The sequence below is a fragment of the Oreochromis aureus genome, linkage group 8 (assembly GCF_013358895.1).
Source record: "Oreochromis aureus strain Israel breed Guangdong linkage group 8, ZZ_aureus, whole genome shotgun sequence".
Classification (NCBI taxonomy): domain Eukaryota; kingdom Metazoa; phylum Chordata; class Actinopteri; order Cichliformes; family Cichlidae; genus Oreochromis; species Oreochromis aureus.
This window is the reverse complement of record NC_052949.1, coordinates 12626657-12652028: the sequence shown is the minus strand read 5'-3', so window position 1 is coordinate 12652028 and position 25372 is coordinate 12626657. Positions and strand designations below refer to the sequence as shown.

General features: G+C 39.1%; 4 protein-coding genes and 1 long non-coding RNA gene across 6 annotated transcripts in view; 2 read left to right on the top strand and 3 right to left on the bottom strand.

Annotated features, from left to right (window-relative positions):
* Window positions 1–831: 831 nt before the first annotated feature.
* sec31b (SEC31 homolog B, COPII coat complex component) lies at window positions 832–13101 on the bottom strand. Its single transcript, XM_031749038.2, has 25 exons — window positions 12961–13101; window positions 12099–12331; window positions 11338–11533; window positions 11140–11235; window positions 10506–10646; window positions 9998–10240; window positions 9248–9409; window positions 8673–8825; window positions 8349–8579; window positions 8180–8254; window positions 7969–8061; window positions 7781–7889; window positions 7514–7692; window positions 7292–7418; window positions 7035–7180; window positions 6683–6856; window positions 6421–6573; window positions 6139–6331; window positions 5660–6046; window positions 5473–5511; window positions 4773–4831; window positions 4309–4434; window positions 4105–4224; window positions 3903–3974; window positions 832–2282 (listed from the first exon to the last, which is right to left on the bottom strand). Exons 2-25 carry the CDS (start codon window positions 12299–12301, stop codon window positions 2103–2105), a joined length of 3657 nt encoding a protein of 1218 aa, XP_031604898.1. The 5' UTR covers window positions 12302–12331; window positions 12961–13101; the 3' UTR covers window positions 832–2102.
* Window positions 13102–13316: 215 nt separating this feature from the next.
* Window positions 13317–17965, bottom strand: ndufb8 (NADH:ubiquinone oxidoreductase subunit B8). Its single transcript, XM_031749073.2, has 5 exons — window positions 17807–17965; window positions 17438–17564; window positions 17161–17260; window positions 14221–14376; window positions 13317–13480 (listed from the first exon to the last, which is right to left on the bottom strand). The coding sequence occupies exons 1-5, from the start codon at window positions 17937–17939 to the stop codon at window positions 13388–13390; spliced, it is 609 nt and encodes a 202-aa protein (XP_031604933.2). The 5' UTR covers window positions 17940–17965; the 3' UTR covers window positions 13317–13387.
* Window positions 17966–18585: 620 nt separating this feature from the next.
* gpx9 (glutathione peroxidase 9) lies at window positions 18586–20214 on the bottom strand. The gene is made up of 5 exons (XM_031749112.2): window positions 20030–20214; window positions 19847–19940; window positions 19213–19343; window positions 18938–19068; window positions 18586–18860 (listed from the first exon to the last, which is right to left on the bottom strand). Exons 2-5 carry the CDS (start codon window positions 19917–19919, stop codon window positions 18803–18805), a joined length of 393 nt encoding a protein of 130 aa, XP_031604972.1. The 5' UTR covers window positions 19920–19940; window positions 20030–20214; the 3' UTR covers window positions 18586–18802.
* A 1201-nt stretch (window positions 20215–21415) lies between these two features.
* fbxl15 (F-box and leucine-rich repeat protein 15) lies at window positions 21416–23948 on the top strand. Of its 2 annotated transcripts, none has more exons than XM_031749091.2 (5): window positions 21416–21559; window positions 21895–22054; window positions 22145–22647; window positions 22771–22974; window positions 23096–23948. In XM_031749091.2, exons 1-4 carry the CDS (start codon window positions 21534–21536, stop codon window positions 22958–22960), a joined length of 879 nt encoding a protein of 292 aa, XP_031604951.1. In that variant the 5' UTR covers window positions 21416–21533; the 3' UTR covers window positions 22961–22974; window positions 23096–23948. The 2 variants fall into 2 exon arrangements, with proteins under 2 accessions (XP_031604951.1, XP_031604952.1); XM_031749092.2 differs by having other exon boundaries at window positions 21892–22054.
* A 403-nt stretch (window positions 23949–24351) lies between these two features.
* Window positions 24352–25372, top strand: part of LOC120441389 — a 62859-nt gene continuing 61838 nt past the window's right edge. Inside the window, exons 1-2 of the long non-coding RNA XR_005614044.1 lie at window positions 24352–24617; window positions 24792–24978. This is a non-coding gene — a long non-coding RNA (uncharacterized LOC120441389). The remainder of the gene's footprint in view (window positions 24618–24791; window positions 24979–25372) is intronic.

Sequence of the window (25372 nt, the reverse complement as noted above, 5' to 3'; positions counted from 1 at the left end):
GTCTCTCTTTTGGTTATGTCTGGGTACTCTGGCATCCTACTATAGTGCAAAGACATTCATGAGGTGAGGTTAATTGATTTTAAATTGGCTGTAGTTGTGAATGTGAGCGTGAGTAGCTGTCTGTCCCTGTAAGTGTTAGCCCTGCAATGGATTGGTGATCTGTCCAAGGTGTACCCTGCTTTTTGCCCAATGACAGCTGGGATAGGTTTCAGCTGGCCTGTGACTGTGGATAAGTTGAATAAGATAGATGGAGTGAGGAGATCACTGATTAAAGTGATCATAGTTCAACTGTTTTGCTAAACCACAATGTCATTGCCTTATTAGATGTTGGTACCAGTGACAGTGTGATGTCTAGTGACAGTATGGAGCAGCTGGAAGAGAGGTTTATATACTTTGCATCAACCATCCAAAGCAATGAAGTGTGTGCAAGAGAATGCAGACAATGTGGACTGGGTATTAAAGGTGATTTGCAGCAGGAGTGAAAGCTTTACGAGATAGTAGTACGACCAGCTATGGAGGATGGTTTGGAGACAGGAGGCAGAGCTGAAGATGTTAAAGATGTTCACTGGGGGTGATGAGGAGAGACAGCTCCGGTTTAAGAGTTTGGAGACAAAGAGGGATAGTGGATATACTGGATAAAGGATGTTGAAGCGGGAGCTGTCAGACAATAAGGGAAAAACAAGACCACAGAAGTTCTTGGATGTAGTGAAGGAAGTCATGCAGAGGGTTGGTGCAACAGGCAAATGACCTCCCTTACAGGAAGCACTAGAAAAAGGACAAAAAAGTTGTATTGAATGTGAACAAGGAGACAGTTAATGTTTAGAAACGTGCAACCTTTTAAGTGAAATTTTATTTGAAAAAAAGATACCGAAATGAGTAAAGTAAGCAACATGGATTGTATAAATATCTGTGCAACCAAAATGGGCACACTGAGGCACTTCACTGCCTTCTCCTGCCACAACACACCAAACTATAAAGTTTCATGTTCAGCTACAAAACTCTTAGATCTTTGTTTTGTCAAATCCTTTAAGTCATATCATTATTATGATCTAATCTAAAACTTGTATGATTTAAAAATGGGAACTTTAGGTTACGAAAGGATAAGATGTGGTCTGGATAAAGAGGAATAGTGTATCTTTAACAGAAGGAGTGGCTAACACAGAGGGGATGTTAGTTCATGTTCAGTTTAACATAAAATTGTTTACTTTTGTTTTACAAGCTGCCCCGTGAGCAATAGGGGAAGTAGTTAACATGCATACTGAAGCAACTCTGAGAAAAAAACAAAAACAAAAAAACTTCAGTCTTTCACACAAGCTACCAGGAAATATTGTACCCGTGCTAATAGTGTGGAAGAGGAAATAAAACAGCAAAACTTGACAATCACTCTATGACATTCTTCTGCAGTACTTTGGCCCAAAAACACACATGGCACAATGAACTGGAAACAATCTAGAACAATCTAGAGCAGGTGTAGAGAACAATAAGATCTATGTTACAGTGTTTAAACGTGTTGATGCTTGTTGTTGTTGTAAAATTATACACACTGGAGTAAAGCGTGTCAGCCTGTTTCTCCCTCACACAAAGTACACCGACAGGGTGAATAGTAAGTGTCAACCCAGATTTTATTTTCATGATTTTGAGTCTGACCTTTGGAGATGAGAGTTCCTAGTCAAAGATGTTTGTTTCTAATGCTGAACTGGACTTATATATGCACTGGTGTGCAGTGTAATATGGAATATGAAAATGCACCGCTTTGTAAACTGCCTCAATTCAGACTTTGCACCACTTGCTTCGTATATTACATCAACTCTTGAATGTACACAGAATCACAAATTTTGGAATACATTCAACTTTTTTTCTCATTTTTTTTTGTTTTGTAAAATTATCACAGCAACATCGACAACTCTCTACAAAAACCAACCTCACTGCCCAAATCAGGCAAGTCTTCTGGCAAGGAAACTGTACGGAGTGATGAAGACCACAATCTGTAATATTATCAGCCATTATTCTCATTATTGACGCAAGTCATCAGGCCAAAAAGAAATAAATACATATATAACAATATGGTAACACTGAAGTCTGGTTGGTGGTGACCCTGGAGGTTACACGCCCAGCTTGTTGGCGATAGTCATGACCACTTTGAGAATCGGCATGAAGGCGGAGATCTCGCTGAAGTTGCTGCTGCTGACCACCTGAGTGTGGACCTCCAAACCCCGCTGGTAGTTCTGGCTGGCCACACAGCGACTGATCTCATGGAGTCCACTCAGGATGTTGTGAGACAGCTGAGAGATAGTAAGGAAATTATATTATGTTTACAGTTTTTACTGTATTATGTGAGAAAATTGTGAAAAATCAAATTTACTGTTGCAGCTTAAGTCACAAAAAACGGCAAATCTCAAGTTCTACATTTTCTTTTTTCTCCCACTTCTTCAGCATGGTAAACACAGTAGTTCTTAAACTGTGAAGTGACCCCCCCTGGTGGGAGCATTAGGTGCCTGCAGGTGGATGACTGAAGAAAAATGCAGAGTGTGATAATGTTGAATAAATATTATTTAAGTGAAGGAACATTAACATTCATCTATGATCCTTTTTTGTGGTAATAACTATTAATAGCAATTGTGTTGTAAACAGATGTTATCCCTGTAGATCGGGGGATCTACAAGGATAACATCTATTTACTGGTGTGCTCATGGAAACTTTAATTTGTACTGCATACTTAATTCTGGTATTATCCCCATTTACTGGACACTGTAAATGCATAGTTTGTCTTGTTTTACTACTTTATTTCTCTGTAATGCATTCTATCTAGAGCCTCTCGAGTGCGCACTGATAGCAACATTCACATCAGTAAACTCAACTGGACGCTTGCTTACTTACAAATACATATAATGGACTAAGACTGATCATCCTCTTAGGTATCTTCACAAAGACCATGCTTTTTTACTGGCTGAGCCCTTAGTTGCCATTTGGATTCAAGTAGAGCATGTCCTGGCTCCTACAGTGTTTTTTTTAAAGTCATAACAAGTAAAAATATCAGGTTTACAACTTCATCCTGATGTCTGACATGCACTGCAGCTTTTAGTTCTGTTGTAAAAATTGTTTGTACTTTTAAAATTCAAGTTAACCTTAAGCACTTGGCAGGTTAGCGTACACAATTACCTGCTGAGATGGATTAAACAGATCCTGGTACGTTTCATATTGTCAGTGTAGTGAGTACACAATGGTTTAAACATTTCTTTGGTCTGTAAATAAGTGGCCTTAAGTGTGTGGCATGTGCATTTATCTCGAACTTTTTATAGGCCTAATATTTTATTGTATATATCCATAAACATTTATTCTCAAATTGACAAAAGCACTTTTTTATTTCAGGTAATGCAGAGCACCCTCCACTGTACAGCGCTGACTTAACATTATAAACAAAGCATTGCTATGACAGTGGTGGCCCTTGACAAGGCTTAGCTCATTATGCATGTTATTTGTCCTTTTTTCTGAGGTTGATATCTTAATGCAACAAGAGTCAGCTGAATTTTATTTGTGGTGGTCAAAACGGAAATGGTGCAAACATGTCACGCATAGAAACACCTTTTTTTGTGTGTGTGTGTTTTTGGCAGGATAAGATGTAAATAGCATGTGATCTTTTTAAGTCATTGCTACATAGTGAGAAGAAACCCAGTGGTTTTACCCTCACAACAAAATTTTAAGCAGACAAAAAGGGAATATCGAGAAAGATGAAGTGATACTGAGATTTATCAACTTTTACCTCAAATTCTGTTTAAGTACACAATGATGTATTCAGCATTTTTAAGTGCACTGTATCATTTAAAAGCAGTTTTTTAAAGTGAAGTTTTTCTGTATCAGTTTTTTAAAAATAATTTCTGAATTTGATCACTTCTGATCCTTACCGACTGCTCTCTCAGCTTATCATAAAGGTGCCCCAAGCGCTTGGCAGCATCATCAAGTTTTCTTTTAGTTTGCTGAAAGAGAAACACTTCTTGTCACTTTGTATCCAATAACAAAATAATTTTGTTGCAATTAACAAAAACATTTGCACCAAAAAAACACAGTGAAACCTAGATGGATGCAGCTACAGACAGTGGAACTTACTGGGTCTCCTGCAGCTAGCTGGCAGCGCTGCACCAGGCTGTCAAAGGTGGACTTGAGAACCATGTGCTCAGGAGGGATTTCTTTCTGCTGCACCTTCTCTGATGGCAGCTGCTGGAGGAGCTGAATAACACAAGCACAGAAATATAAGGTGACAAGGTGTTACTGTTGAGAATTCAGAAAACAGCCCCCTCGTTAGACACCAACCTGTACGCTGGGCTCTTGAGGGGCTCCAGGGGGTACCTGGGTGTTGTCATGGGGCTGAGCAGCCTCCACTGGGAATCTCATCACAGGTGCTGTGATGGGGGCTGGTGGAGTATAGTTATCAGGAACCTGAATATACAACAAAAAGTATATTATAATGAGTGAGAAAAAAAACAATGAACAAAGCAATTTAGTTTTGGTATATCAATAAACAACACATTTATTACATTTTTGCTAAATTGTTGGTGTAACATAAATTCATCTGTGTTTAATGTGAATGTGCTCGAGTTTTCAATGAAGAGTGAACTAAACTAAGAAAGTCGTCTAGTTTAGTTTAGTAAGCTCTCGAGAGAATAACAATGCTCTCCTCAAAGGAATGTGGTGCCGCACAACAATATAGCTGCTTTTGCTACATTTGCAAGCATACAGCAAAAACAGTATTCTGACAGTAATAAATGCAGGCTTACCTTCTTCTTCCTGGGTCCACCTCGCACTGTAGGTGGGTCATTCCAGCCTTCTTGAGGTCCTGAAGAATAATGTCAATTATTAAGAAACTACTAACATTTGTTGTTTAGATACACTCAAGCAACCAAGGATTGCCTACAAGAGACAATCTCTTTGGGCCCAGGTGATAAAAACACTGCAAGTCAAGCCATACAGATTTTAGCAGTTTATGCAGAAACAAACAAGCAAATTTTCAGGCAGCATCATTCACTCAAAGGCAAAAAACAAAAAGAAAAATTCTATGAATATCATATACTGAGTCTATTTCAGGTTAATTATGTAGCAGCTGCAAGTGTTAAAAAATGTCCCACTTATGCTTTAATTTCAAATAGCAATGTATATATATGCACGCCATCTTTAATTGCCTGACACTGAATCATCTACAGTCTTGTCCGAGTCTAGAAAATTAATTTAAAGCTCACATATAAAAAAAATATACACCAGCTAAGTCTTTACATTTCCCTTAAGTACAGGGTAACGCAAACAGCCATCAAGAAACCAGAACAAATGGAGAAGATCTGCACAATGGATTGCAAACCAACTCATGTTAATTTTGAGCTTCATTTAGGGATACTATATTGTATTGCACAGATATTTTTTTTCTGGTTCTTGAATGGATTGTTTGATGCTCCCTTATTCCATATTCAGCCCTAACCCTGTCACCTTGGTTTTCACACTGGGAATTCAGCCAGGGAAAGTATCCTGCAAGTCAAAAAGGAGTGACAGCGGAACAGATGTAAATCACCACGAGTAATACATTCCTGCTGACATCTGTAATTTCTTTCTTTAAATTCATGACTAAAAAAAATGTGGAAAGGTGTCAGGAAACAATGTAGCTGTGATCTCATACCAGTAGGAGGAGGAGCCACCACTGGAGCTGGGAAGGGCTTTACAGCAGGAGCTCCAGGTCCACCCTGTGGATATCCAGATCCGGAAGGAGCATAGGGAACAGGAGGTGGTGCAGGACCCTGGTTGTGAAGGCTTCCTGGGTACACTGGAACCGGGGCTCCAGGCTGGGAGCCACGTGGTGCAAAGCCTGAGGAGGTAGGTGGCATGAAGCTTGTTGGTGGCACCCCGGGGCTGGGCATGGGGGGTAGGCCTCCAGCAGCTGACGATGAAGGTGGCAATTGAGGCCCTGATAAAGTAGCAGCTGGCATAGAAGGAACTGGAGGTGGAAACGCTGGAGGTCCAGCAGTGGACGGTGACTGAGGCTGGAATGACTGGTGAGGAAGGAAACCTGGGAAAAGCCACAAATGATTGCCATAACATCAAGAAACGAAAAAGGGCAAAAATTACAAATAAATTCAAATATTCTACAAATGGTCAAACCTGAAGCCACAGCAGGATGTTGGGGGTAGGAGGGTCTCAGGGCAGGGCGGGTTGTACTGGGTGGCAGTACATGAGAAGAAGGTGGTAGACCAAGCCCAGGGTTGGTTGGAGCAGCTTGAGGGGTAAAAACCGATGGCAAAGGAGGCTGCTGTTGTGCAGCCATCTGAGCAGCAGCAGAGGGCTGGTAATGACTCTAAATAAAATACAAATGAATACAAATTAAATACAAATTCATTTAGGAAAATATATTTATTATTCATTGTGTTGCTAACAAACGGATACCGTAAACTGTGCTTTTGATGCAGGAGTTGGAGCAGCAGGAGTGGGCTTCACAGTGGACACACTGACTCTGTTGAAGGTGTTTGGAGGTTGCTGTTGGACAGGAGCCTCTCCCTGAGCGTGAAACAGCCTGTTTCTTAGCATCACGATCCCAGCCTGACAAGACAAAATTGGACAAACATGCAGATGCAGTTATTAGAAATCAAACAAAGCAAAGAAAAATGTATGGTGCCATTTATAATTAAATCATTTATAGCTATTTTACTTGGTCTGAGTTCTCAGGAAGGTAGCTCAGGGCAGTGGTCAAGCTACCCTCTGCAGCCAGTATGCCAGCATAACAGGTTAGCTTCTCAGCCAGGACTGGGCTTTGGACCGCCACCTCACAGTTACGGAGACGTTCAATGGACTTTCGCAGCATCATGACTTTCTCAACCAAATCCTGAAACACAAATAAATGCCTTTAGACTAATAGATTCTTCACTGGCAGATAACTGTATCCTCCCCCCCCCGAATCCTCTCAGTAAGTGCACAGCGGCTCATTAAAACTTTGCTCAAATAAGCAGAAGAGTTTGTTCATCATTGCTAGAGGCACATGAGAACAAATATTAAGATTATACCTCTAGACCAAGAGGAGAAGAGCAGTCTCTATGCAAGGCCCAGCATTCCACTAGCTTCTCAATGTTTCCAGAGCAGATGTAACACAGACACGCCTGCAGGCAACGCTTCTCTGTTCCCTCACACTCCAACCGGCTTCCCAGCGTATCTACCATGATGAATAAAAGAAAATTACAATTTTAGGAATAGAGGGAAGACTGAAATTAGAACAGATACCATGAGCACAGGTAGATTTGGTACGAATAAGGTGGATACTCACCGCACAGGCGAGCAAAGTCTTCAGGGTGAGCATAGGTCAGGAGAGCAGCGAGAGCTTCCTTCCAGTTGTCCAGCTCACAGCTTTGGACTATGTCTTTCCAGTTCTGGGTCACCACTGATGATATAAGCTGCAGTTGGAACAAACACATTAGCTATACATTCAGGAAAAACATTCATTTCATTGTGGTTGTATGAGCTGGACCACTATTAATCATAATCTTACCATTGAGATGCTATTCTTTTGTTTGCTTAGGTATTTCTGTTGAGTTTTCTTGAGCAGTTCTTCTCCTCCGCTGATAGAAAGCAGGATTGCTTCAGCGTAGCGACCATCATTCAGACACAGATCCACAGCTCCCTCAAAGTTACCAACCAACAGCGCCTGACTTATCAAACCATCGGTGTCTTAAAAAACAGAAGGAGATAATCAATGCAATCATAAAATCACAAGTAAATATCAGATAACAGTAGATTTTCAGAGGAGAAATTTTACCACATGACACTGGGATCTGAAAGTTAGAGTTTTCCTTTGGGGTCTGGCTGAAAAAATCTGCTGGTGACACAGAACCTGAAGTTCTAGCTTCAGCTGCTTCACCAGACCTCTGGAAATAACAAAGTGTTTTAAATGGAACAGGAGACACAGCTTGAAAACAGATACCGTACATTTGCAGAAGTACTGACCTCAGTGGAGAGTCGCTGCATCTTTTCTGCCAGATCTTTGGCATCCACTCCATGTCCATTGGGTTGGAAAGTCTTCCCCAGACATTTTGAAATCTGAATAAGCACAACAGGAAGTATGTGATATGATTTAGAGGTCCAGTGCATTCACAGAAATTTTAAAGTTAATGTTAAATATCAGTGACTAGCTACAGTCAAGTAAGAGCCATGATACCTTTCTTTCCAATTCATCCTTGCTAAACCCCAAAAGTTTGAGGAATTTAATACGGGCTTCATCCTCAAAATTAACCTGTAAATTAAAAGAGTGAATCAGCATACAGGATAATAACACCCAAAACTGACTGACAAATTTAACATTAGGTCTTAGTATCTGGATGCCGAACCAGAAGGAACTTCCATATGTCCTGCTCAGCATCTGACTTGGCGCTCTGAATCTTAGCCTGGCAGTAACTGTTGAAGGAACCTGACTGCAGCGCTGTCTGCAGCTCCCTAGAGCGCTGCAGGAACTCGGTCTCTGTGGTAACTTGGCTCACAAACACTTGTCTAGGGACGGGTTGGGGGCTCTGGACTGGAGGCAGCTTGGGATTCTCAAATGTGATCAGCTTTCCACCAAACTAAGAAACAAAAACAGATCATATATAAAGATAAATGTTCTGTAGTTTTTAATAGAAGAAAATTGCTATAAAAACATTAAATGCTCCACTTACAGCAAAGGAAGCTCCCACTGGCCTGCGCACCCACTTGGGTGGCTTCTTGAGAGGAGGAACTATGGTGTCCTGCACTTGAGGCTGAGGAACTTGCAAAGGAGGCAACACCTGCCCTGTACCAAAGGGATCCATTGTGTCAAATGAGGAGGATATCTGTTAAATAAAACATAAACTGTTGAAACAAATATGCTGAAACAATTAACTGATTGAAAATATTGCAGCTATTTTGATAAATACTTCATAGATCAAGCAGACAAACAAGACATTTAAACATATCAATATTTCTGTTGTAAAACTGATTAATATTTGTAGCAATTTTTAACAGCCGATGATCAATCAACTATTTTAATGAATAAATATAATTAGCTGTGACCCTGCTTCATGTGATAGCTTTCAACTATGATATAGCCATCTTTCAGACTTAATGTACATGTGTTTATAAGTCAATATTAAGTGCTTTACATGGGCACCATCTTGTGGACAAACAATGGAGGTCAGACATGGTTTAAACAAATAAAACTGTAAATACACACACAGTTAAATTCAAAATCTTCAAAAGACAGAGCAAACATTACTCTTTCAGCTGTGCTCTGCTGCTGAGCCTTCAAGCTCCCTCCCATCACAGAGTAAACAGTGATCCTCCCATCAAATGATGCTGTTGAAAGCAGCGCTGGATTCCTGGGGCACCACTCCACATCAAAACACCACTGGTTAGTTGTTGGAAGCTCATAGATTACCTAAATAGAAGACACAGCTTTCATGATTGGAGGAACAAATATAGGTAACAGCAATGAGGGCTTATTCACTCATAATACACAGGATTCTTGCCACAAAGTTATCCGAGCAGCTCCAACTAGCTTTAGGGTGAGGTAGGTTGGGGAGTTGTATATTAGCTACTTAGCTAATTGTGTGTCACAGATGCAACAGTGGTGCTGCATTGCTGCAGCTCTGCAGTCAGTGAGAAAGGAAAGACTCTAGGAAGCTTCATTCCTGCTTCAAGGCTATATCAGGGTAAAGCATGAAATGAAGGTTAACCTTTTCACACACAGCCGTCATTTAGCCTACTAACTAGGGATCAAGTGTAGTTTATCCCATAAGTGGATGGATGTCAGCTTAAAAGGCTAAATGATATTACGGCATAATATTTGCCTGGGTTTTTTTTTTTTTACTTTGAAAACTATAGTCTTTAACAGCTGGTTTATATGTGTAAAACCTCTAAGGGAAACATTAACCTAATAAGGTGGAATAGCTCAGTAACTTATAGGCTTCCACTATATAACACTTGCAGACTCCCTGATACACGAGCAGTAATTAAGATAACGTACCTCTCCTGTGTTTGGATTCCAGCAAAGGATCCGATTGTCTTTAGCACTACTAAGCAGGAGCTCAGAGTCAGCCTGGCTCCAGGATATAGACAAAATTCCCCTTGTATGGTTCTCCAGTACTTTAAGAGGTGATGTGGCAAAGCGGAGGTCCCACATCTGGATCACTGGCAGTCGGTCATCTTCAGAGGCCAACACCAACTGAGTGGCCACATCAGGGTGCCAGAGCATTCCTGAACAGTGCATCTGAAATCACATAAAAGTATAGAGTTAAAATTATGATTTCATTTCTACAGCATGCAACATTAAAATCTGCATTTTTGCTAACAAATGAGTCAAATTACTGAGCATCCACAGCAAAACAGGATAAAAGTGGGATTTTGCATTGTACAAATAGTCTTCTCTCAGAAAACACGTGTTGCTTTAAAGTGATAGATGAGCCTTTTTGACTTGTTCACATGATTTCATTACTTTCACAGAAGGAACTCTGGACTTTATTTAAGCCACCAACCCTGTTGCTATGATCACTGATCTTGATGATGGGCTCGTTCTTTCTCAGGTCCCAGACAACTGCTTTCCCGCTGGGGTTAGCAGAGGCCAGGATGTGCTGAACCTGTCGGTTCCATGAGACTACACTGATATCTTCAGCAGGCTGAAAAAGAAAAGAAAAAACAAAAGTTGTTAGTCTAAAACAAAAACAAGTCTACCTGTGAGTCTTACTACAACAGATCCCCGATGATTAGGGGACGGTTTGACATATGAGCAAAACATAAGTACTGGGTGGCACTAGACATGTTGATTGCCATAGACTTGGAATGCTTCCACTGGAAAAAGTGCTATGTGAAAAACATCAGTATTAGCCAGAACTTCACAATCATTACACCCAGGAATGCAAATGCCATGCAAACACTGTTTGTTTCTGTTACGGAAATATCATGTAACCATGGTTTATTCTAACAGCAAGGACTCCCATGAAATACAGACAGCCTGTGCAGACATGTTTTATTCAGCTATCTTGATTTTGAGGAGAACAAGGTTATACCCGAATGTTGGTAAGAAGTATAGCCACCAAGGCTTAAATTTACTCCTTAGCAAGCAAGTATTTCAACACCATGACAAACCATGTGATCTCATCATGTACTCACCTGTGTCTTTGCTCCTGGAGTCATAGGACTGCTGAAGTTGTTTAGATCCCAGATGTATATCTCTGAATCATTTGCTCCTGATGCAAGGAGGTTACTCTAAAAAATTAATAAATTAAAACATCAATCAGAAACACAGAGGGATGTCGGTACCGACACTCTTTGAATGACAAAGGAAATCACCAGCAGGTTTCTATTTACCTGAAAAGGATTGAAATCTAATGCTCGGACAGGTCCTGTATGTTTGTCAGATTGTCCCACTACAGCCTCCCCAGTGGAGTTCATTATTGCCTCTGGATCATAGACAGTCAGTGTTCCATTTTCACTACCACCAACCAGCCTTCCTCCAGTACCATCTGCTCCACTTCCAAAATTTACCCACACTATACTATGCAACCTACAAAAGACATAGTAAGTTATTAGCACCCAGTGAGAGACTGCATAGTACTACAAAGGTTATATGCTTTATTTCTTTAACATGTTGTCTTATGAACAAATAACTACACTAAATATCTTAAAAAATAAAAAATTGGATGAATGAGTCTAAGCAAGACGTGAGAACAATTAAAAAGATCGCAAATGAGCTACATTAATTTAATTATTAATAAGTAAAAGTTTATGTTAAGATTGCACTAGTTTTATCTATGTGGTATCAAATTAACTGGCAGGTCTGAATTTACTTGTTGATACAACCACTTGAAAACATTCAGTTTTATCAGTGTAAGGAATTTACACGGGCAAGTCACAACATGAAGTGTCCCTTCTGTGACAGTCGCTGTCTGCAGGTTGTGATAAAACTAACCGAAGCAATCAGAGAGCCAAGAATCATATCAAAGCAGCATAACATGGTAAAACTTTTCCATGGTTGCTGATATGGGCTGTGTGGAAACAATCAGTGGTTTATACTCTTGCCATGAATGTGTGGTCTTGTGTGGTCATCATTTATCTCTTCTTTACGTTACCTGTTTGTAGTTGCCAACGACCCTTTGAGCTGCATGTCCAGAGAGGGGTCAGAAAAATCCATCTCAAATATCTCTATAGCAGCTGTGGTGTTGAAGGAAGCATCAAGCTGTTGTGCTGCTGTTCCCAATGCCAAGTATATAGGATGGTGCCCGGCAGGACTCCACGCCTGGTGGGCAGTCCTCTGGATCTCTTTCAGCCTCATCTTCCTCTACAGGTGTTCAAATTCCAAATCCTGGACAGCAGAACAGACTCCACTAAACCAATTACACTATATCCCAGTCCCTAAATATATAATGGTGGCTTATTAATAACCCAAAATTCGCATTTATATCTCGAATATTCTTACTTTCCAGAGTGCCTCAGGCTATTACCTGTAACTGCAGTAACTTAATCGTCTATACATATATCTCGCTCTCGAATACGGTTGTGCAAAGTTATATGTTAATTATCACAGTGAAATAAATGAAGCTACCCTCTAAATTAGACTATCGTTAAGCCCCTTTTAGGCAAGCTAACATAACATGTAGTTAGCTTTTATTAGCATTTAGCAATCATGTGTCAGAAAACGTAGCGTTAGCTTTCGTCGGTTAATAACTTTGTAAGAGCAGACACTTCTACTGGTCGTGATCTCATTCTATTTGTTTTAATGCTACATTAACCTCTAATACACGCTGCTACTCATTTTTAAATCACGAGCTAACGCCGGGCTATTTAATTCCGGTGCACAAACGGACCCGATTTTTATTGCATGCAAGCTAGCCAACAGCCACCACCCCAGTTAGCATGTTTTAACAAAAAGGACCACTGGGAGCCTTAAAACTCAGCCCAAAAAAGATAAATATGGCCTTGAGAGAAACTTACGTCAATTTGTATGTCAGAACTTGACTGCCCGCATCTACAACAAACTCGAGAGCTACTTTACAGCCAAGCTAGCAGCTCAACCACAGCCGGACCAAAGTGCTTTGCCGTGTTGTCACTACGGTACGGTAGCTGACAAGGACATTCCTCACGGTAACCTGAAGTTACCCCAGTAATACTGAGCCAGAGAAAGTGTATAGACTTACACCTATAGGCCATGTTCATTGCTAAGAGTACATTTCATTTGAAAATTATTCTGTTTTATCAAAAGTCGAAAATTAACATTTAACAAAACAGCAAGAAGGCAAGTTGACATTCTTTCCAGACATAAATAACAACAAATCACCGCAAAGACACACTTTTAACTTTTAACATAAGTCTTTATTCTTGACAGAAATATATATACACAAGTAGAATCACATTTTAGTGATTATATTTCGTAATGTTTGACTTCTTCCGCCTGTTTTTCAGGATCTCCTCCTTTCTCTAAGTACAGGTCATTGAAGGGATATTGCTTCGGTGCCTGGAAAAAAACAAAAGACAAATGCTTAAATGAAACTTTGTACACCAACAGTGTTACTGTATAAAAAAGGTGATTCTAACTTTAACATACACTGTTATATAATTACTGAAAATAAAATATTTAGTAAATATAATTATGGAGGTCATGTGTTTTGCCACATGTTTAGTATCTTCCCCTGTATCAACAATCATCTGCATTTGCCTTTATTAATCCCTAATTTCCTTAGGGATTAATAAAGTATTCTGATTCTGAAAGTCACTCATGAAAATGAAAATCGGCTTCTAGACTGCAAAAGGATCTAGTGTTAATAAGAAATCTTTATTAATTAGGGTTCATTTAGGGGTATTGTCTTGATCCATGCTCAACCATCCAGCTAAGACTGAGGTCAAACTGAAGAAGTCGCTTGGATAAGTGATGCAATGTTTTTCTCACTGATAACAGAACGTCTAGATGAACAGAAATAGCTTTCTGGGGGTTTAGAGGGGTCCATCCTTCTAACTCTGTATCTGGCTCTGACACCATGTCAATGTCAGAGACATTTAGATTTTTTTTAAAAAGAAGAAAAAACAAGAATCAAACCATAAAGAGTAAGCTATAGTGACTAAACTAAACTATAAAATTGAAAGAATGATGATCCAGCCATTTTGAAGCTGCTGAAAATTGTAACAGTGAGGGGGAAAATAATAATAAAAAAACCCCCCCAAAGAAAACAGAATTCTTGCATTAAGGTGTGTACTTACAACAGGTTGGTATGCTGGAAATTTCTCTCCAACATAAAACATAAACAGCATGAACCCAATGAAACCAAACAGTTGCTTGCACATTGTGGACCATGGCACAGGGCTGGGAGATGTATCCACACGGTTCCTGATGTACATGTCAAAATCCCAGTGCATCTAAGAGGTAGAACAATCACAGATTAACTCTCAAATGCAATCTTAAATCGCTTATCTTATAATTTTAGTCAATTTGTGACAGCTCAGAAAACTGCATTCTGCAAAGACAACTGGGTCTCAGCCAGGCTAAACTGAACACAGTTCCTTGTTAACGGTGCTGACCTCATTTTAGTTGCATTTTAGCCTGGGCCCTATCACAGGAAACAGGTTTCAGTAAAACAGAGGGTTTTTAAAAAAACAAAAAAAAACAAAAACACAGATCTGTGAAAATCTAGGTTTTCTGTTCCTGAAAGAGAGTTAGCTTAAACTCTGATTCAATTACCATGGTAACATACTCTTTAAAACTATCCTGCTCACTGGCAGATTTTCTTCTCTGACTCATTCCCTCCTGCTGTACCTGAATCAGCTGAATGACACTTGGTTTCATTTCATCATTGAAATATGTTTAAGACTACATGTATTTGACTGACTTTTTAAAATGCAGGCTTCAGACATTCTGTGTTAAATGGTAAACAAACTGGTTCTTATATAGCGCTTTTCTACTTTAGCTGAGCACTCAAAGCGCTTTATACAACATGCCTCATTCACCCATTTACACAAGCAGCTTTTTCTATGCTCAATTGCTTTCTAGGTTAGTATTTTGCCCAAGGATATCTGGCAAGCAGACTGGAACAGCCAGAGATCTAACCACCTTCTAATTAGTAGATGACCTGCTCTACCTCCTGAGCTACAGTCAACCATGAACATTTCATTGTGAAATGTGTTGACAGGTTCAGTTATTAAATGATATCAAACAACATTTTTTAAATGTCTGTCTGAAATTCAGAGTCTGAACCTTAACACATTTTCCACTTAAAATCCTCTCATTGACTCTAAGTGGGTCTATCCAGGTAGAAGTGACTCTGAATCCAAGTGCATTTGTATGGCTGGACAGATTGAAATGAATAAGGATGACAAATTCAGACAGGATTAGGCCTGGATCCAGTGTAGATCCAGTCATTTCCCCAGCTCATCCTGTCCTGATCCATTATGATAGCCATTGATAGTAGCTTATTTTGTCCTACCACGACCTGTATACCATATTTAAATGGCTCATCCTTGCAAAGTCATACTGAAATGTCTAAAATCTAACTGACCAACATGTATAGCTCTATAAAATCTTAGATATTTCTCATAAAATGTTTGCGTTTACTGATAAAACTTAACATTCTTTATGGACTCGGAGAGTTGCCCTCCATATTTTGAGTTGAATGTAAAACAGCTAACATTACTTATAAACTATAAATCAGTAAGATGTCTGCTATGGGTATAAGAGAGTTATCATCTATCAATGAAGGCTGCTATTAGATTAGACCATAAATGGTGGAATTGGGGAACATTAAAGCAGAATCTGATCCGCCTGGAGTTAAGTAGGTAGCTATTTGAATAAGTAAAACCAAAGGTCTATCAGTAAATCTTTTTCTCCATATTTTTATCATAAGTTTCTGTCAAATACATTTTGTGTCAAATTATAGATTATTTAAAATTAGGAATGTAGCTTCTCCTATATCAAACTTTTACACTGCATGATAATGAGACAGTGGCCTAAACTTTTTAAAATTACTCCTTTCTTCCCAGATAATCATCAGGGTCAACACTGACACACATTCATATTCCTTGATATACTGTATTAAAAATGGAAGGTATGCTCTTTATTTACTTGTTGCCCAGATGAATCCCGATATCAGAGCTACACTGATGATGTCTTTCTTTCTTTGTCTACTTATACACGAGCTTAACTCAGAATTACAGTCGACTGAACTAAGTCTGATCAGCTGTTCTGGAACTGAAAACTCAGATCTGTCAAATCTCAGAGTTAATCACCAGAGACTAGACTCGGAGTTTAACCTGCTTCCTGGAATAAGGCCTATGATAAGATAAGATAAGATAAGATAACCTTTATTAGTCCCACACGTGGGAAATTTGTTTTGTCACAGCAGGAAGTGGACAGTGCAAAAGTTATGAAGCAAAAATTAGAATAAAATAAAATAAGAATAAATACAGTACACAACTGTACAGAATAGAATAAAGTAAAATACTATATACAGTAGAATAAAATAGAATAAAATATACAATAAGATAAAAATAGAATACAAATGCTATATACAACTGAGTAAAAATACAACGATGCCAGAAAAGATTATTGCACATTTGTGGATGTGTGTGTTTGATCAGTTGAAGTTTTTATTGTGGGCATAAACTAAGACTTTTAGACATAATGAGAGACATCCACATCTGCTACCTCACTCAATTATATTTCATGTTAGTATTAACAAAAAAAAAAAAAACTGAACTCTTGCTAGAAAAATATTAGTGTGATTGCAGCCTAAATATCTGAAAGAAATATTCGATATGGATAAGTTTGTTAAATCTTACATTTAATGGATATATAGTTTTAATTTTAAAAACAATATAATTCAGTAATGACAACATCATAAATAAAAGGCAGGGGTTTTTTCTGTTTTGAAATGTGTTTTGGGGGCTTGACTACACATGCAAGCACTATTGGTGCATAAACACTTAAAGCAACATACTTGTGTCCATTTGATAAACAAAAACGTAATAGGAAAACCTGTAAAAAAGGTTCCACTCAGACAATCTAGACACAATTATTCAGGTAAAATTGCATAATTACTACTGCAATGCATTTCAAATAATCAGCTGCTGTATGAACCACCATCATTATACTCATGATTTATTTAGAAAAAGGACAACAATAGCTTTTAATGTCAGTCGGTATCCTACCGGCTCTCCCCAGTTTCTCCTCAGGTCAGGGTGGTCCCATTGGTACCAGGGGTCTCTCTCTTGCTGAGATCTTTCTGGCAGTTTTGGATAATCACCAAAGCTACAAAAACACAGTAATTGCTAATTATTTTCTTTGCAATCTTGCAGTTTGTTTGTGACTTAACGTTATAAGAATGAATGGACTGAACAGTCATTTTCGCCGTCTACATTAGCAGTACCGGCAAAAGCAGTTAGAATTACAACAACAATCATCAGACTTGTTAAAATTAAAGCTCACCCCTCTCCATTGTCGGGATATGGTTCATAGTCCTCAACTCTCATGTTGTACTTCTTTGCAGCTGCAGCTCTCTCTTCGGGGGTCTTCGGATATGGCCCAGGCAGGCTGTCCTTTGACATGCCGGAGGCTGAAAGAGCAATAAATGCATAGGTGAAATCGTGGAAGCCAAAGCTCGCTGGCTCAAAAAAGGAAAACATGAGAATTTTATTTTGTCTGCCTGCACCCTCATAGAAGAGCAGCCGCCAAGCTAGCGTAAGCTAACCTTAGCATGTCAAGGTTATGTTCATAGGAGGCTACAAACGTTAAACCCTGATACACACCTCCTGAGAAATTCATTGTACAGCACTACCAGACTAAGACACAACTAACCTGCTCTACATCCCGACAAAAGGGCTGAAATACCAGACCCCTTTCCCTTAGACAGAGCTTGGGCCCACCGTCGGAAACCAACACCAGCCATGTTTACTGGCTGCTGCTGTTTGACATACTCTGAAGTGCGCATGCGCAAGATTTCAAGTACGGTTCGGCAGAAGGAAAAACTCCGTACTCACAATTTGTAAATAAAGGTAAATAACCATTAAATACTCCCAGTGCACTTGAAAAGTAACACACTAATACCACTGATGCAAAGTGCTTCGGCACATATATTGAAACACTATATTTATACACAGTTTTAAGTATTGTAATTTTATGTTAGTTCATTATTCTACAATTAATAAAGAATATTGTTGTCTCTGGTCATTACCAGATTAAAACTGTTTTATACATAAAAACATATATGAAGATTTTATAAAATTTAAAACGTACTAAGCTAGATTCAAACTATTTGTTTTTAGACCTCCCAAAACCAGTGTAGTTTTTGAGTAGTACAAGTTCCATCAAATAAAAAAAAGCAGGGGAGTCATAACAACAAAGAACTAAACTCCATCCATTCATCCATTTCCATATCCCAGCGGTCATAGGGTGAAAAGTGGGTACCACCTGGACAAGTTGCTAATCTATCGCAGTTTTAATAAATTCTATACTGTGATTCATCTGTATTGACAGTCTAATAATGTAATATATGTTAAATGTAGAAATAATACTGAAATTCTAGTGGCAAACTAAAGTAATAATAACCATGCACATATTTTTCATATAGTGTTTTATTTACATCTGTTTTTTTAATAGCAGACACCATCACATTAAAGAATAATGTGGCAGTGACATGAAAACGCATTAAGTGGCAGAAGGGAACTTGTTCTCAGAGTGAATGCACTGAAGCTCCAAGACACGTTCCTCTTCCCATCAGATCCAGCTCAGGTGCACTTGTGCATTTACTGGGGGATCGTCACTCTGCCACCAGCGACATATTTAAAAAAAACATCAGAGAAGTTCTGCTATGTCTTTTTCCACTTGCACAATGGGACAGTGAAGTTCATACCTGTAGCAAAAGGAAAATACTGAACTTAGTAAAATTGAAATCGCATCAAGGGTTTAACTCATGGTCCATGACTTTACCTTTTGAAGGGCATGCCATTTGCAGTAATGAGAAACTTCTCAAAATTCCAGCGAATGTCATTGACTTTGATCGGAGACCAGTAGAATTTCTTTATGTCTCCAATAACAGGGTTGACAAATGGCAAAGATTCCTGTGGTGAAACAGGGAATGACATGGTATCTGAGTTTTTCAGGGTTAAGCACCTGCAGCGCTGATAGGAAAAAAATAAACTACATGGGTAATAAATCCATTCAGTGAACTTATATCTTCCAGCCTTCAATAAAACGCAATGTACCTTCAGAAAGGTGAAAAGAGGATCTTCGTTTAAGCCATTCACCTCAACCTTGCTGAAGACGGGAAACTTTGGCACAAAGCCCCCACCAGGTCTGACATACTTCAAAATATTGAGCATTTCATGATTCACCTCTGCACAGACAAGCATAAAAAAAAGTTAAAAGTTTTTTGCACGTGTGTATTCAAAACCTTGTCTTTAAAATAACTTGTTAATTAAAGTATCCACAGTGCATCTAATAGAGCTTGTATATGGTGGAAAGAGTTTTTAGATTCCTTAAGTACAAGTAGATTAATGTATTACAAGCAGACTTTTAACTTCTATATTGTTACAATGATGGATAATAGTAGTAGTATGGTTGCTCATTGCTTCAAGTTAATATGGCCATTGTTTTAAATAAAACTTTTAAAATGTTTTTTTTATTCTATTGTATGCTCTGTATCATATGAAAGACAGGGAATGTCCTTAATATGGTCATTTCAAGAACAAGCTCTGCAGAGTCTCATGCTGTTCAAACCTTCTGTTTGTGAGGGGCAATCAATCAGAAATTAAAGATAAAAAAAATCTGGTTTGTTTTGAAGTGTGGCATGCAAAGCTACCATAACAGAACAATACAGGTCCCTATTATCCACCTTACCAGGTGATTGGAGACCAAACTGGTTGCAGGGGAATCCTAAGACAGTGAAATTGAGGTGGCCAAACATTTCCATGAGTGCATTCAGTCGGTGGTACTGGGAGAACAAGGGACAAAATAAATTGCCTTCAATATAAAGAGTTAATGTGGTCTGACAGTAATCAGTCAACTCTTGCAGAATATTACCTCCTCTATTGTTGACCCTCAGAATGTTGCAACGTTGACGATGAGAAGCACTTTACCTCTGTAGTTACTGAGTGGAACCGGCTGTCCATCCAGGGTCTCAGCAGAGAAATCATAGACCGATTTATTTGCCATACTTGTTCTTTAGCTTGTCTATGCGACTACAGTCAGTCAAGAGTGAGTATTCACTCAACTAGCCTGTTGGCTCGTCTCATCCACTGAAATACAACTCATGGGTCAGCAATTGTTCAGCATGACTGACTTCATTGTTCTTCTGGCCAGAGGTGAGCTGGCAACATGGCTAATTGTTCAACACTTGTATACAAAACATGTGGTTGTTAAAAGTAGTAGGCAGCCAACTGCAATCAGAAAAGTACATATTAAACATAAATATGGATCTTTGCTTTTAGGAGTAATTATCTGAAAATCTTTGCTTAAAAACAGTATGCATATGATATTTCAAACTACAACAAAGCTAATAAAGTAAGCCCTTGAGGGCTAACAAAATGATTATTGTATGATATGGTAACAGGGCTAAAATTAAAAGGGGTGCGCAAGCTGACATGGCTGAATTGATCTATTACTTTTATTTGTACTTTTTCAACAACCTTATCAACAACTAGTTCTACATTCTGTGTCGGGACAGGTTTTAGTTATAGTTTTGCAGGGATTTTTTTCAAATTCAAATTTGTACACAGTTGCACAATTACAAGATGGAAGTTTTTCATTTTGTGTTTAAAGTGAGCACATGATTTTTCTTTTCTTGATAATCTCTTCATAAATGTTACTTTGTAACTTACTTCGAGGTACTGTATTAAACTGGGGAAAAATCAATACAATATTTTTAAGAAATGCGCATGAAATAAACTAAATATTTGACTGTAAGAAGATCCAGAGATCTTTAAAAATCATTAACAAGTTTTCATTTATTACAGTTATAGCAAATCAATCTATAAATTGTCTTGAATATTACCATTGACGTCAACCCGGAAAATTACAACTGCTGAGTTCAAGTTCTTCCTGTAAACCACAAAGCCACGACTATATCAAAGCTAAGATGTGAATTCTCGGGCATTCTAGTGCAGCACACTGTTAAATACGTTTAAAAAATACAATCCCTGATAAGATGGTGTTTTAGTTGTTACTTTAGTTAACAACACAGAGCAACCGTGCAGAACTGGGTCTCTTTAGATTCATTAAAAGAATGAATTAAAAATCAAATAGAAATTCATGGAAAAGCAATAGCTCTAAGTTGCTATAAGAGTTTGAATGTTCCCCCCGTAAGTTACTGCTTCCTTCTTTGACGTGTAAATTTACATCACACGGCGACACTTGGTGAGCCTCTTGTTATTTTGATCTATATTCTTCTGACTGTCCCTTAATGCACCATCGGGCTTAGGTTACACCTTGATTGCTTTAGAAGATGCTAAAGGAAACTATTTTATTTTGTCATCCATGGGAAGAATGACATGTCCGTGGAAACGTACTGTAACATAACGTGTTCATAATGGATGAAGAAGCTAAGATGCGAACGTAAGTGTCTTTCAGAGGGGATTTTTTTGCGTATAAAAGCGTCTGGATTCGTGGCCCCGGCATGCTAGCTTTGTGGCTAACAGCGATAGCTTCCAAGCCGCTGAAATGTAGATGGCTGCTCCCATTTATTGATTGCTGCTAACTTTCTTTAAACTACACTTCTCTTTTACAAAGCTGCCATATCATTATCTATTGCTAATATTAATTGCTGTTGTTCTGTCTCCCTGTCAAAGCGCTTGCCGAAATGTAACGGTGTTTATAATTCCGTTAAACTGCTTTGCATCAGCACGCCGAAGTATCAAAGTTCATCTGTAACAAGGTTTGCTCCTCAGCAGATGCCATCTTTTGGACTTGCCCTGGGAGGATGTGCTTGTTCCACATATTTTGTGCTATTTACCGCTGCAACACCTTGTCAGCCTCCAGAGGGTGAGCAAGGAGTTCCACAACCTTATTAAGGTGTACCTATCCAACTGCAGGACCTTTCATCTGTCCCCGGTAAGTGCTGATGAGAAATGAAGTGATTTCCAGCTGCATTACATGCTCATAAAGGAGGCTGCCACCTTTCTTCTTATGTCATATTTACAGACCTCACCATGCATTCCCAGGGAAGCATTTTGTTCAATGTTAAAGGACAATAAAGTTCTGCAGAACTTGTCACTGCAGAATTGTTCAGACTGGGTGTCAGACAAGGAACTGCTGCCAGTTATTGGCCAGAACCAACATCTGCAAAGGGTGGACATGAGCGGGTGTGCATGTCTCACCCGCCACTCCCTGGTGGCTGTGTCCTTGAGCTGCATGCACCTGCAACACCTTGGCCTGGCACACTGCGAATGGGTGGACAGCCTGTCCCTGCGCAGCCTGGCTGACCACTGCGGGGGGCTGCAGTCGATCGACCTTACCGCCTGTCGCCAGCTGAAGGACGACGCCATCTGCTACCTGGCCAAGAAGTGTTCAAATTTGAGGTCTCTATCGCTGGCAGTCAATGCCAACATCACCGATGAGTCAGTGGAGGAGGTGGCCAAAAACTGCAGGGATCTGGAGCAGCTGGACCTGACAGGTTGCCTGCGGGTCAGGAACCAGTCCATCAGGTATGCGATATCTTATTTTAAAGTGTAGTCCAACTGACTTTGAGCTGTTCCTTCCCACGCTTTGTTATCAATTAGCTCACTTGTTCACCCTTCCATAAAATCTTCTGCATGCTGTGCTCACAGGACTCTTGCAGAGTATTGCCCAAAGCTGCAGTCGCTGAAGGTGAATCACTGCCACAATGTGACAGAGTCCAGCCTCGATCCTTTACGGAAGCGCAATGTAGTGATTGATGTTGAGCCGCCCTTACAGAGGGCACTTGTACTTCTGCAGGATGTGCTAGGATTTGCACCATTCATCAATCTCCAGATATAACAAGTAGATAGAAGGTAGATACAGTCAGCGTTTTATACACTGTAACATATACCTTTCAATGATCTTTATGTAATTTATATAAATATATTAACAACAGATAAAACTGACTGATTTCAACGTGTTATTGTGTTACAGGTGTCTTCATGACTCACTTTCATCTGCATCACATGGGCATGTGTTGCTCTGAGAAAGTTAAAGAACACACTAATGTGTTGCACTCAAGCTTTTGTGGAATGTGATGTTGATGATACATGTTTAAGAAGGACTTGAAAATGTCATCAGTAAAGTAAGCCATGTACTTTTAAGAACTGCTGCCTCGTGTACAAAAGAAATCACTGCACTATTACTTAATCATTTGGTGTGATGGGTATAATGTATAACCAAAGTACAGTGGATTTTTTTTTTTTTACCAACCTGTCACCTTATGTTTCATGTGGAAACATTTAAAAAATGTTTGAGTTTAATTAAACATTTCATTTTGCATGTGTGTGCCAGCTTAAAGGGTCATTTCAACCAAATCGCACAAAAAGCATACTCGCACTTACCACTTAATTGTGTAAATATTTGTTTTGTTTATTCAGATTTTATTATCTCCACTTCTGCGTCTTCTGCTGCCACCAACAAACAAGGAAGGTGGATGCAGTTTTGTTTCCGGTGCTTACTGCACGTCTTCCAGAAATGATCCTGGCTCCTCAGGATCATCTGTAAAGTCTCACTGCTGTCAGTAGTTTCCCAGTGACAGCTGAGATGAATTGCATGGTTACATGTACAGTGTAATGAGTAGAATTTTCTTTTTTTCTGTGATGTGGGTGAACTTCCCCTTTAATTTATAATATTAATAAATACATAGCTTTTGAATAAGTATAAGAATTTATTATGACTATTTCCCATCAAGTCCCTTAAATGGCTTTTGTAAAAATGACCTGTTGAGATGTTGTTGGCCTATGAATTATGGAAGTACTATTAAATTGTGAAATACTGCCAAAAATGACACTTGACTTTGCTGTGATGGAGTTGTCTGTTTACGCCCTTACTGCCTCCTATAAATTTGAAAGTACCTGTTTGGTGCAAGTGCTTCTTTTTTATGAAAAAAGAAAAGAAATCAGGATAGTACTAGGATAGTTTAGTTTTTTCCTTCTTTAAATGTAGAAAAAAAATGCTGGTTTCCTGCCACTGATGTGAATTATTTTATAATTATATTAAATAAAGTGAGCTGAAACTATCTGAATGACATTTTGTTGGATCAGAGGCTAAAATAACATAAAGAAAACTTGTTTAAGACAAGGGGAAATGCCACTTAGATAGAAATGTGAAAATTAACAACCCAGGCCCACATTTTATTTATGTGTTTATTTCAAAACAGTGTCGATGAGCTCATATATGTTGTTTGCGTACTGTGAATGCCACCGCTACAAAATTTTATGACCGCAAAGTGGCTTGGATAAACAGGGGCTTTGCCTCTTCCCTTCACCGGCACAAGGTGGCAGCAGTGAGTCAGGATATTTGTCAGTTTAATCCTCTTTGCTTGACTTTTACACTACAGAACATGAAATGACAGAAACAGCGCATGGTGTTAAATGTCCCACTACAGCATCAATAGTACAGGAAAAACACCAGTTCTATCTTTTTCAGATTTAGCGGAAAAGGTGTTTGACAGGTAAGTCTGTCTTAAACAGAAACAGGCTCTTTGACTCAGTGAATATAAAGTTAAGAATAAAGGCTTCATGTTGTTGCTACTGCTACTTGTTAAAAATCCCCCTTACAGTTTCCTCTGGTGGTCCAATTGGCAGACTCTTGTATCTTGTATCTTGTCTCCGTGACAACACAACAGGTCTATTTTCCACTTGATGGCATGGTTTACCCCATCTGCTGTGTGCTGTCCACAAGCTGAATTTGCACCAAGAGAGTTGCTTTTGAAGGGCTTCAGGGATCGACCGGCATCCTTCTGTTGGCTGTGCTGATCATCATATTGTATCGCTGTCCCTCAGCGGAGGCTTCACTGTGTCATTAGTTATAAGGTAAATCTTGAAATTTCAATTCATGTTGCATATGCTGGTGTAAACATCCAGATTTAGGCAGAGTGAAGATTTCTTTCAGCAAGATTTTGAGTTAAGACTACTTCTCCTGCAGAACAGATGAAGTATCCTGATATATGCAAATAGGACAAAATACCCACCTTCAGCCTTAACTTAGCCCAGCAGTTGCTTATGTTTGTTGCTGCTCAGCAGTCAGTGGGTTAAAATCATTTCAGACTACATTCATCATGTAGGACCTCAATTAGCATTGATCTGCAGGGGGGGAAAGAAACATTGCTGCGATATTATATACCACGGAGCAATTTCAGTTCTAGTGATTGAGTGTGTGGGGGGATTTTTCAAACATAGGCAACCAAACATATTTTGTCTTCCTGTC